The sequence below is a fragment of the Podarcis gaigeae genome (assembly GCF_964106915.1).
Source record: "Podarcis gaigeae genome assembly, chromosome: 5".
Lineage (NCBI taxonomy): Eukaryota > Metazoa > Chordata > Lepidosauria > Squamata > Lacertidae > Podarcis > Podarcis gaigeae.
Window position 1 is genome coordinate 39,826,287 of NC_139681.1, and position 13,741 is coordinate 39,840,027.

A 13,741-nucleotide genomic window follows, 5' to 3' on the forward strand; every position below is an offset into this window, starting at 1 on the left:
TTTTAGTTTTTTAAAACACCTAACATGTTGTTGTTTTTAAAACTGCAGGATCAAAAAGAAGAAGGCCCTTCCAAATGAATAAGAGCTCCTTGCAAACAAAGGAGAATAAAGAAGAACATGCCTAATTTCTAAGTAAGCTTTGTGCAAGCAAGTCAGGGATGCACCCGCACAATATATCTAAAGCACTTTAACATTTTGCATTCTGGGAACTGTAGTTTGTTAAGGGTGCTAAGAATTGTTTGGACACCTCTGTTCCCCTCGCAGAGTTATAGTTCCTTGAGAAGAGGGGTTGATTGTTAATCAGTGTGGGAACTGTTGTTCAGTTCCCAGGGTCATTTGGAGACACACTATCACTGTCAAAGTGGAATAGCAGTGCTTTTAATGTATGGGGTGGGGGTGGTCCAGGGTAGATGCTCAATAAGCAGGATACATGGAATATCCCAGGAACAGTTCAAGCTTGAAAGTCAGTGTCACTGGACAGAGACTGTGGGTTGGGTTGGGTTGAGGGAGAAGTTTCCAAATAAATCCCAAGGTGCTTCCAGGCAATTTTCTGTAAGCAGAACAACCTGGACCAGTTGAATGGAGTGCTATTCAGAGCTATGGATATTAAATAAAAAAGATTTACATGTCTTTTGCTATGAACATCAGTCTACAAAGTTCTCTAAACTGCAAGTAATTAAGGATCCTAAGGGGTGGGGGAAACCAAAGGAAACAAAACAGGCAAAAATTATATGTGCATTTTGCAATTATGCATTTTACATGCACAGTTGGAAGTGCTTCAGATAAGCACTACATAACAGTGGAAGCACAGATGGGGAAGTGGAATGTGTGAGAAAGTCAGAGGTACTGTCTGCAAAGCTCCTGAACTACAATGCATTAAATAACACCATCCTTTTAGAGCACCCTTATGGATAGCGAAGTCAGAAGGCCCAAATGCCTCCTTCTATAAGCTCCCATAAACCACTACTAACCACAGCTGTTTCCTAGACACCCAGAAGATGATGAGGGCAGAGTGCATTGCAAGAGAGAAGAAGCAAACTCAAAACCAAGAACCAGAAAAGAGTATTGTAATGAAGGAGTGTGTAAAGGAAATAAGTAAGAGACAGCATGGAAGAATGGACACCATTCGTTCATGTCACTTTCAGTATATTTTCACGAGGTACCAGGATGATCTCTTGTACACCAAAGGCAATTTTGGGAATTGCCTTACAACGGGTTTTGCATATTCCTTCTCTTTCAGGTGAGCAGCCAACATTTGCTAGAATGCATCTTCACTGGTAAACTGGCTTGTCTTCTTGCAAATCAGCAGAATATTCAGAAGTGATGAAACTGGAAAGGCTGCCTACTATCATTTCATGAAAATGTTCTATGTAGGAAAGGAAGCTGCAGTGTTGGGAAGGTTCAAGCTTTGTCTATGATATATTCCCATTAATCCCACTGGCTTGTGAACAACAACAAACAAAAAGTGTGGGGAGATTACACAGAATTGCTGCCACAATGCTATTGGGATAAGGCTTGGGTTCGCAGGCTGATGGGGGCGGAGAAGGAAACAGAGGAGGTGAGTCTCACTTTTCTGCTCCAACTGCAGTCAGTTTGGAACGGAGAGCAAGGATGCCACCTTTCCCTCCAACCATCCTGAGGAGGAGCCCCAGCGGAGGCTGAGGAGCACTTTGATCAGCCATGGAGGGAGGCTGAACAGGAGGCGACAGAGACTCAACAGGAGCCTTTGCAGATGGGAGCAGACTCATGAGCATGTTTGCAGTGCATGCTTGCAACCCCATATTTCCACAAGGCTTGCGAGTGAGCATGCCATGCCTCACATTTAAAAGCTTGGCGGGAGCGGCAGGGAAACTTGTTGAAACATCTTCACTGCTTCCATCCAGTTCTGAACTTCTTAACCCTGCTCCAGAACTCCTGAATTGTATCTCCTGCTGACAAGCCTGTTCCGTCACTTGCCTGAATAAAGATCTATTTCTTACTTCCAAAAGCCTCTGTTTGTGTGTTTTGGGCAAGAGCCAGGAGAAAAGGCCAGTCCCTCAGGTAGCGTGTGTGTGTGTGTGTGTGTGTGTGTGTGGCTACAATAGCTTCAAAATCTCAATTGGACACTATTAGTCAGTCTGATGAGCACATACTGTGACTCATAAGAAGCATTACTCATTTCTTTTGGACCCTATGCAGCCAGAAATAGCCCAAGCTTCGCATGAATCTGAACTACAGACGTCCATTGTTCTTCAATGGAAGCTAAATCATGCTGGGAGGAACACTTGCAAAGCAGCATCTCTTTAACAGCCATCAAGAAAAATATGCTCCAAATGGCTTTGGCTGAATGAAGTCACCGCTCCCCCTTTTGGCAGTGCAGTCCAACAACAAGAAATGTATCATTCTGATAGCCAAGACAGTATCCGGCAGGTGAATATTCAAAAGCAGGCAAAATCTTTCAAAAGTGATAAGCAGGGTGGGGATGCTCTGGGAAGAGGACTCCAGCTTGTTCCTTAGCCCTACACCACCTTCCCCATTTCCTCCATTCATCATTCTCAAATTAATGGATGGGAGGCGCCAATGATGGATGGAAGAGGCAAAGAAGTGGGAGACCCTTGATCTACCACCTCTTTTTCCTCCTGTTCACTACTGAACTTTCCCAAGGGAACAGGAGGAGGCAGCCCTGTTTATGCAGGTCCATTCATGCCTTATAGTCACTGAAGCAATAACTGCAGTGCTATTAGAAACTCAGGTAAGGAATTCTTTTACCTGCCTACTATACCAAGCACATAGCCTGACTTGCAAGTTCCCCTTTAATTCTTCCCCAGGGAGGGTTCTGACCATCCCCTTCCTTTACCTTTTATAGGAAGATCTCAAAGCTCATATCTTGCCTCCCTTGTCAGACAGGCCTTTCGTCATAAGGGGGCTATTATTTTGTGAGAGTCCTCTCTAAAGAGAAGAGGAAAAAAGCAGAAAGCAGAGGATTGTGTCAAGAGGGGAGCAAGGACCACAGGATGTATGTTGATGATGCTCCCCTCTGCTCATTTCCCCCTCTCCTTCTTCTTCCCCATCTTATACCCTGTTATTACATACATAGTTGTACCTTGGAAGTCGAACGGAATCCGTTCCGGAAGTCTGTTCAACTTCTAAAACATTCGAAAACCAAATCACGGCTTCTGATTGGCTGCAGGAAGCTCCTGCAGCCAATCAGTAGCTGTGGAAGCCCTGTCGGATGTTTGGGTTCCAAAAGAAGATTTGCAGACCGGAATAATCACTTCCAGGTTTGCGGTGTTCAGGAGCCAAAACGTCCAAGTTCCAGGGTGTTATGTACTGAAGTTCTCACCCTGCGCCAGCAGGGGGATACTGTAAATAGTTCAGGTCCACATATGTAAATAAGGGATCGAAAGTGATGTTCAGTGATTGGATAGTTACAGAAAATGGTTACTGTTGCGTTCTAGTGGAGCTCTATATAAGCAGGCTGGCTTAACCCTTCAGTTCAGTTCTGTTTTGGCCTGTGAATAAACAAGAGCTGTTTGAAGAATCGCTGTGTCGTGTGATATGTTCACCCACAACTTAACACAGGGCATTCGGATCCAAGACATAAGCAGGAAGAGAGTTAATTTCCCTCCCTGCCCTCCAAGTGTAATTATGCTCCTCTAAGAACACTGTGTCTCTAGAAAGCAAAGTCAATAATGGTAACAAAAGGGGGAGGATAAGAAGTGTTTCCTTCCTAACACATATACCAGTCATTATGAAACATATACCAGTCATTTTTTTTAACCACTGAATAACTGCATTAGGTTAATGTATCAAATCCGCAAAACCCAAAATTAACAGGTGAGAGGTCTGACGGGAGCAATGAACTACTTGGGCATTCCTCCCCCATATTTCTATAGTACATAAAGTAGAACTTGTGGATCTCACACCAGCTGAAAGCTGTGCTCAAATCCTCTATAACATATGAATTAGCTCTCAGCAGCTTTCAAAGACACTTGGGTTTTAAAAGGGAGAAGGCCAAATTTCTATTCTAAATGAGAAATTGCTACTATCATTTGACAAAATATGCAGCTCTAAGCATGCTGCTTCCTACAAATTAAATGGAATTTTTCTTTAGTGAACACATCTACTATTGCCATTCCAGAGAAGAAATGACAGAAAAGCCAGAACATTGGACTCAGCCAGTAGTGCTGTGGTGAATTATTATCTGATTTTGTGGACTACTGGTTATATTAATTGTTTTAAGTTGTGCTTTTGGGATTTCAAAAGGAAGTTGAAAGGGTTATTTATACATCTGTAGTGAACAATCTCCAGCATGTTGGTTGCTGCTGCTGCTTTTTTGTCCATATAGAGCTTCTGAATTCAAATAAATAATACGTGCATGAAGGAACTGCATGTGTATTTCTAGCTCAACATCAGTGCAACACCTGAATCTAAATACCTGGAGGACTAGATGCCAGTTTTCACTAGACTCAAAATGTCTCCAAAAGACTGCAGGCAGATTTGGCACACTTTAGATTTGTCAGAAGCTGGTCACGTAATAAAATACATCATAGAGGAAAGGAGGAACAGGAAGGCTACAATGGAGCAAGAATTTGAACGTGAAAATGTTGTGAATATTTTTTTTCTAGTGCATTTCAAGTAAGCCAAGTACTTTATTTCATCCAAAATCATAATAACTGCTTTGGGGAGATTATTGTTTCGAAAAGCAAAGCTTAAAGAGACTGACTTGCCAAAAGACAAATGCAACCCATTTAAGATAGATATTATTTTAGCAATTCAGGAGCAATAACAGTTAAAGGCATAAACAGGATTTCTAGAAGTCAACAAGTGCAAGTAGGCAAATATTTTTCCATGCCCTCACAGCTCAAATTATATTTGCAAATGTCCTCTGAAATAGTCAACAAAGCAGTTGAAACATCAAATAATTTCATCCATAAGAAAACTTCTTGGTAAACATTTTGATTAAAAAATATAAAATCTCAGATGACCATGCAGGCTAGCTTTTGCTAAAGCAGACTTGTGGCAATTCACACATCCATTTGGGGTGGCATAGTTTAATTCAATTAAATTTAATGCAACTATTTTAGAGCAACTCAAAAATCCACAGGAGCCCATAAGTCTTCAATGAGCTGGAAGATTGCTATATCTCAGCATTCTGTGTCAAGTCAGGTCAGATACTACAGTATAAGGCAGAAGTGGTGCATAACTAAGGAATATGGAGAAAATACAATGGTGGAGTAGCAGTGGCAGCTATCCCTTGGAGGGAGCCAAATGAGGCTTTGTTTTTTGGCTCCTCCTGACAGACCATGGTTAGAAACCTGAGTCAGTCTGTAGAACAAAATGGCGGAAATGTCCTAGAAGCCCTGTAAAAACCATTTTGGTAGTCAATATAACCCTGGGACTAATTGGTGTGAGCTGTAACAGGAGATCATATAAGCTTATCTGCTTGCTTTGAAGGCTGAGGTTTGGTTCAGTTCATTGGGAAAAGGGAGGTTTCTCATGATGCCAGTCAACTAATTCCTTTATCCAAGAGATGGATGAGAAGGGGCCTTGAAGCCAGGGATGAGTTAATTGGACTATTGTTGCCAGCATAAGTAGCACTTTTAAAAGTGCTACAAAGTTCCACTCACAGGACAGGACTTTCAGATCCTCTTCTTCCTGCAGCGCCCCTAATGTCTGCTCTGGAACATTGGGGGAACCACCAGAAGAGATTGAGAAGGGGCTTCAAGGGGCAGTAGATAAAGGGCAGGCAGAACCATGCTCACATGAAGCTGGATTTAGACCTAAAACAACACTGAATATTTGATGAACATTCAACATCAAAATCACAGAGGATTTTGAAGAGAATCTGTAGGAGAAATTTTGTTTCAGCCCTTGTTTTAGTATTTCAATCTGATAGCGTAAGAATGCAGTTTGAGAGGAGCATATTTGGGGTGATCTTGATATTTCCATGTTTATGTGCAGTAACAGTTGAAATGAAGTGCTATGTTAAACAATTGAATTCAGAGTTCACCAATATCACCTCTCCTTCCTACGCAATCTTCAGCTAAAGGATCTCTGCCAGCAAGAATGGCAAAGACCCCTGCATGAAAACACCGAGAGCTATCTTCCAGTCAGAATAGGCAGTTCTGGATATGTCTCGGTGTTATTAATGTTCAGAGGTTCACATAATGTTTTCTGGTCAGTTCTAGCACACGGGAATCTGGTTTCATTTCGGATTCAAGCTACCTCTCTCTACATGAGCTAGCTCTGGTGCACTTTCTTAGCCTCTGAGTAATCTTACAGACAGTAGTTTGTTCTTTGGGGTTAGTGAGGAGAGAGCTTAACCACAAGCCGAGGTTTGAACGACATAATAAGCCAAACCTTGGTTTAGCTCATTGTGGTAACATTTGTGGAGGAGCAAAGTGTTTGCAGGTTCCTCTCTGGGAGCCTGCACATTCATGCAATCCCTGTAAGATATAGTTTGGTTTACCATACTGTGCAAATGAGGTCAGTATAAGGCAGCTGTTTATATCATTGTAACCAGATTTTAAATACCTTTAAACCAAACTACTAAAAGTTTAGTTCCATCATACAAATTGTCAGAAAATACAATTTATTATACTATATTTAATCTTTATCCATAACTGACACTTTTTGTTTAATATACTGATTTGTGATGCCAAGAACACAGAAAAAAAGAGCATTCAAACAGCTATTTGTGGAATGCTATAATTTTTAATTGATTGTCCTCTGGTTCAAGCTTTGTAGCAAATATTCAAAAGGCCGCATGATTCTTCAGCTCAAATTCCTTGGCAAGTATTTTATATTTCAATCCAAATGTTAGAAGGGTTGCTCAAAGTCGGAGAATTATGTCTAGAAGCAGCTATTATAAACTGTGTCCTTATAATGACTTCTGCTATTCAAGAATATGCAAGCCTGCAAATGTATAAGAATTACTAAAAATGTCTATTGTTCATTAATGAATTACACTAATTGCAGCACAATTCAAAATGGTCTAAAAATACACATCACAATTACTGTCACAAGCGAGGACCTCATTTAAAGTGTTCATTGGCTATGATGAGAAGCATGTGAATTAACATCAGAGACATAAGTTATATTTCCTGTTTTGCTTTTGTATTGATGATAGAACATTAATTATCCAATCATAGATATTTGCTCTGCACTATGAGGCTTCAATTATTCACCACTCTAAGAGGGAAGATATTCTTGAAGCTAAGGATTTTTTCCTGGAAACCTATGTAATCTGGAACATTGGAGTTATCTTTTTCTTATAGCCTCTCACTTGAGGAGAACACAGTAGGCTTTGGAAAATAAACTGTTGACTGAACTACTGAACTACACTGAACAAACCACAATTCTGTAAGCCATGAATGTTTTTGCCTGGCCCAAATTTGCAACTGGTGGCTGTGAATGTCTTTATCATGTATCAGTTAAGGCTCAATATTATTGAATCCTGAAGTTGGTTCTCTAAATACATAGCAATAATTCCTAGAACAACCTCAACTCTAGACAATGGGTGCTTTTAGACTGGTGCTATATTGGGGTGGGATTCAATCACATACCAACAATTTCAGGTTGTGCAGTTACAGTTGATTGGAAAGTCCTGAGCAACAAATTCACTGCCCTCAAACAATTTTTTTGAGATAAGGAAATGGCTGAATTACATTGGAAAGTATATTAGCTTTGACGTCATCTAACCTTTCTGCAAACAAATCAGGATGGATGCTCAATAAGCAGGTCATCCGAGGGTGCTCAACACCAACCAAATTCAATTTCAAATCAAATATTCCAAATACTTCCCCCCCCCCTCATCTCCTCTTACCACATGTTCTACCATAAATTTGTAACTAATTTAGTAAAATACTCTTTAGCTTATAAGTTGATACAGACAATCAGATGCTTCTCTGAAGGTACTTTGGACATCTGAATGGTTTCTAAGTGCCGATAGATTCTTGGCAATTCCCTTACAAAGACATGCTGAGTACAGTGGTACCTCAGGTTACATACACTTCAGGTTACAGACTCCACTAACCCAGAAATAGTACCTTGGGTTAAGAACTTTGCTTCAGGATGAGAACAGAAATTGTGCTCTGGCGGTGCGGCAGCAGTGGGAGGCCCCATTAGCTAAAGTGGTGCTTCAGGTTAAGAACAGTTTCAAGTTAAGTATGGACCTCTGGAACGAGTTAAGTACTTAACCTGAGGTACCACTGTATTCCTAAGCATATTTTCAGAAATCAAGGCACAGTTTTGACTTCTTGCAGCTCATTGCCCATCAATCAACTTCAGGTTATCTCTTCTTACGGTGAGGCTACCATTTAGGCAACTCAGACTGCATGGAAGGACAGTTTTCTGATCGTTCAGTCAGTGCAAGTGCACCCACTCCACTCTGTTCAGGGGGTTCTACCTACCCACCAGAAAGAATTGGGGGATGTGTATAGGGGGAAGAGAGTGGAGAAACCACATCATGCTAGCTGGAGTCCTTGCAGTGGTTTCCACTAGCATGCTGGGTTAGCTGAATCCACCATGAATCACATTATGTATTTGGAAAACTACTGTTATTTAAACATTCAATGAAACTCATGAGGGGGGGAAAGCTAGCCAGTCAAATAGTACTGGCTAATTTCATCAAAAGGCACACGAAAACACATCTTAAAGTACAAATTGGACAAAAATTAAATCTATGTTATTTAATTTCATATTATAAAGCACTGCACTATAAAGCATAAGCCTTTATTATGATCACAATTTAACAAGGAAGAGATTAAGTCAGATGTTACAGGGCCCATATAATAATAAGCTAGCGAAAGCAATAAAATTATACTGCAGAGACGAGCTTAGAAAAGACAAATATAGACCAACACTGGCTAGTATTATAAGATGGAGGACAACCAAACCCTGACCAATCTCTTCATATTTTCTGACACAGCTTTCTAAGAATATTTTCTCCGCATGGATCTATATTTTTTAATTATAACTCAGAGGCTTCTAAAGTAATCTACCTCTGATTCCTTGAAATATTATGGTTGCTGTATGTAGAGACCTAATAAATATAAATACAAGCACAGAAACAGAAATCTTAAACCCTGCTGTTTATTCAACTATATGTAGCAATTGCTCACACATTTGCAGTAGCGCTTTCTACAGAGACACCTCCTCACCTACATTTGAAACTGACAACAGCACATTTCTATATTCCTGCAATTCTCCTGATTCAATGTTTCTTTGTAAAAAAAAAAATGTAGCTTTTAAAATTATCTTAAAAGGAAAGTTGATTGCTTAATTGCCTGCAACAATATTATTTACAGGATCACAAAAAATCCATATGTCCCTTATAGCAATATTATGGTATAAAAACATCCAGCTGGAAGCTGGAAAACCATTCAATTCTATACATAATCTGAAAGAGAAGTCATGGTAGTAGTAATAGTAATAGTAGTAGTAGTAGTTAATATTGTTGTTGTGTTGTCTTAGTTGTTTTATTGTACCACACCTATCTGACTGGGTTGCCCAGCTACTTCTGGGCAGCTTCCAACACACCAAAGGAACACACCAAAACATCAGACGTTAAAAGCAACAGGGCTGTCTTCAGATGTCTGCAAAAAGCCATATGATTGTTTATCTCTTTGACATTTGACAGGAGGGCATTCCACAGGGTGGGTGCAACTACCGACAAAGCACTCTGCCTGGTTCCCTGCAACAACACTTCTCAAAATGTGGGAACTGCCAGAAGGCCTTCAGAGCTGGATCTTGGTGTCCTAGTTGAATGATGGGGGGCGGTACTGAATCAAAACAGGTATTTTTAACCAACCAACTGCTTTAGTCCAACACAGGCAGATATGTCCACCAAGTCATTTATGTAAATGTGATGATATAGAGACAGGGACACAGAGATTCATGGAGGGCAGAAAGGATTGAGAACCTATAGGAAGTACTCACTTCATTATTATTATTTTGGTGTACACTAATAAGCAATAGCTGAGCCCCAAATTTTAACTGCATGAAGCAACCATAATTAGAGGTATTTAAAATAAAATACTAAAATATAAAATAAAATATAAAAAAAACTAAAAACTAACCATCTTCAGTAGATTTAATTGGAATAATATGTATTGTAATGCTGAATACTTTGGTCTTTGACAGAGTCAAAAAACTAGAAAAACCAACATCATCCTTCAAAAAGGTTGGGAGGGAAAGGACTAATTAGAAATGTAAGACATTCTAGTGCTTTAAGGATATTTAAATTTTCCACATTATATGCCCATTTTCTGTGTGAAATGAAAAAGATTATTTGGTATTGTTTGGCTTAGTTAGCAGTAATAGTTAGCATTATTGAATTATATTAGATACTTCTGGGGTTGTGCCTCTGATGCTAATTATGTCCATAGTTAGAAAAAATCCCAGAATAATTTTAGACAGGTATTAAACCATTACTTTCAAGTTGTGGTACTGCAAAAATAGTGCTGCATTGTTACAATGCTGATTTATTGTTGTGGCCCAAACTCACAAAACGATAGTTACAAAGAAATCTAATTGGAGCTATCTTTTCCATAAAACTATATTTTCAACTCTAACAGGAACTGAATTTGGTGAACACAGTTTGCTGGGTCTTTGCAACCTGAAATAATCTGCTACTTTAATAACCTTACAGTGGCATGTGAAACTGGCAATTATTCATTTTACCATGAACTACTGAGTGGGGAACATTATAATGAATCGCAAATTGAGTAACTCTGGTTCTCAGGAAAAACATTGCTTCTCATTTCAGATGGAGCACTCAGGGCTTCTACTGAACGTTACTTTTTTCTTCTTCCATTAGACTGATTTTAAAGGCCTTCTAATGAACTAAGAAAGTATTTTAAGCAGCAGATAACCAATGATGTGACTAAATACAGATTGTTCCATGTGCATCTCTGAATAGAGAATTTTTATATAAATATTATATGGTCATAGAGCAGATTGCACATCCTCAAGGTAGAATGTCAGTTGGGATAATTTTTTTGGAGGTGGGCATGCTGTATTGAATCTGCCTATGTTTATAGTTATTGGGAAATTGCCAAATGGTGCAGACAGCACTGGGCTCTCTGTCCAAATTCTGGTTATGCTGAAAGCTCTCCCAAAATCCTGATACAATAGCTGCAAAAATCAAGTCCATTACCTTGAAATAGACCTGTTGGCATTAACTTGTTCCAATAGCCATTCAATGGAGCTCTTAACTAGCCAAAGAAAGTACTCTATAAGCAAATGAAAATCTCAAGTTGTACCACTTCTTCCCACCTATCTTCTCAGCATGCTGCAGTTGATTCAAGAAATCTTCAATCAAGCTTTGTTTCCAGTTATGTCTGGACCAGGAAACTATGGTTGCGGACTTGGAACAAGCTGGATTTTAAACCAATTCAAAAAATGGCTTAGATCTTGCCTTGTTCTGAACCAGAGTTTTCCAGTTTGGACATAAGTGGGAACTATTGCTAACCGAAGATTCTGTGGGTTCCTTTGGGAGTAAAGGCAGGATGACGATGACAATAATAATGGCAGCAATGCATTGAAAAGGGAGAAGGGAATGGGTGGTATAAAGATGAAACAGGTGAGCACAAGGCCTGATGTTCAAGCTAGACATAGACTTCCTTACTAACTGCTACCACCGAAACAAGTGGTTACTTGGGGCTTATCCACACTTACGTTTCCTCTGCACATTCGAAGCATAGTCTGTATTTTCAGGCTCCATGTCTGAGTGTCTTGATGCTCTGGAGCTTTCTCCAGCTCAATCTCTTTACAGCTCTTTACAGCTGAATTGGAGCAAACAGCAATCCATGCAAAACCCCAAATAGCCATTTGCTCCAATTCAACTTTAAAGAGTGAGGTTTTGCAGGGAAAGATTTGGAGCAAAAATGGGTATTGCTTGGACACGGAGCTTTAAAATGCAGGCTTGTGACTGTGAAGGGTGGGACAAAAGGTAAGTGTGGACAAGCCACCAATTACATTTTGTCTCCCAGATGGCAAGAAGTTTCTGTTACTGCACCAAAGTCTACGAGGTGTGTGTGTGTGTGTGCCTTGCTCCTCCACACAGATATATGCCTGAACTGCACATTTCTACTTATTTCAAACAATATGATATAGGACACATTGCTTTTATGCCGTGAGAATAATGTGGCTGTAGGTATGACAGATGCATGCCTGAAGTCATCTCATGACCCGATGGACTACACAGAAAGAGGATATATTCTACATATTTGGTGCAAGTTTTGAAAAAATAACAACATATCAAGGTTTGGAAATATTTCCACAATTTCCAGAGATACAGGAATGTTTACATTGCATGTTTAGGTTTGACCTGAAGGATTCAAAGCTTAAAGCTGTGGAGTGAATCTTACAGCACTTATAATGATCCATACCTGAGCAATGGCTGCTTTGGATAAGAAGGCTGGTCACTGTTTTGGGCGGTCTGAGGCTTTTTCGTGACTTGCTTATAAATATTCCTTGCAGTCACTCCAATCCACAGCATTGTAGAGAGTGTAGAATAATGCAATACTATGCCAACCTACAATGAAACAGTGTCAATTAAGAAGAATCAACAAATGGATACAAAAATAAGACATCATTCTGTTGCACACACACACATATATATACAAGCATACTGGAACATTTGCAAAGTGAAATGATTTTGTGGTAGCTTTAATAACTTATTTGCTTTTCCCTGATTCATAATTGCCCATACCTGAGAAAATAAGTAAGGTTTTTTATCAAACAGAACACACAAAATGAGCAAAGTTTCATTAGGCGTTTTCTTATGCAGAAGGGCAAGTACAAGCTCAGCTTGGGACACTTTTTAAAAATTATATAATTATTAATTTATTGGAGGTTTCCCAGCTGAACAGTCAGATAAAGTTTCAGAGGTCACATGCAACCCATGCTGATGGAACGTAATACTCTTCTTGTAAATGACATCTCTTTCTGCATATGCAACCCGCACAGGCCCTTTTCTTGCTGTGTTCTATCACAGAGAAAATGAAAGGTTGGGTGGACACAGGAGATAACGCTCCCCTAGGACCCTGTGGATATACCCACGAGAGGGCTATCCCCTTTTGTGGAGGATAATAGATTTTACAACCACTCAGAAACATGACTGTGAAAACTACTCCCTTCACGGGCACAGTTCATGTTTGAATTTAAGCCTCTTGAATTAAACTTGAATTGATTCGCTAAGCTTTGCTGGCAAGCGGATAATGGACCTGCTACTGTTTTGCTAATTATGCTGCATGTAATGCAAATTAAATGTATAGGGTCAATGAAAAAGCAAGCTCCTTCTGTAGTTTTATACTATTAACATTCAATTTAGCCTGCTGGAAAGATTGGAGTGGCACATCCTCAATCTTTCCCAGGCCTACACAGCAACAAATTACCAACCAGAACTGTTGGTCTGGTACATGGCCTTTGTTGCCCAAGAGTTCATTGACTCTTCTCCACTTCCACCAGGGTGGGAAAAAAATCAATGATATATATTTTTAGTCCTTAAAAACTAGATGTTGTTATTTAAATCATATTTTGGAATATTTCAGCCCCATAAAATGCCTTTAAAATAATATTTTTTAAAATTTCTTTATTTATTGATACTTATTCAGAGATATACAAAAATACATTCCCCTTGCAAAGTATCTTTTTATAATATACTAGTGTAAAAAAAGGCAGAAAGGAGAAAAGACAACAGAAAGTGAGAGAAGAGAAAGAGTGAAAAAAGATTAGAGAAAGATAAAACAGAATA

The 13,741-nt window shown here is 39.5% G+C and overlaps 1 protein-coding gene across 2 annotated transcripts in view; it reads right to left on the reverse strand.

Moving 5' to 3' along the window:
- The window catches only part of ADGRA1 (adhesion G protein-coupled receptor A1), a 313,190-nt gene that overhangs the window by 27,636 nt on the left and 271,813 nt on the right, over window positions 1-13,741 (reverse strand). For both annotated transcript variants that reach the window (XM_083740999.1, XM_083741000.1), the window contains one exon: window positions 12,375-12,520. In XM_083740999.1, coding sequence (XP_083597125.1) covers window positions 12,375-12,520 — 146 coding nt within the window. The remainder of the gene's footprint in view (window positions 1-12,374; window positions 12,521-13,741) is intronic.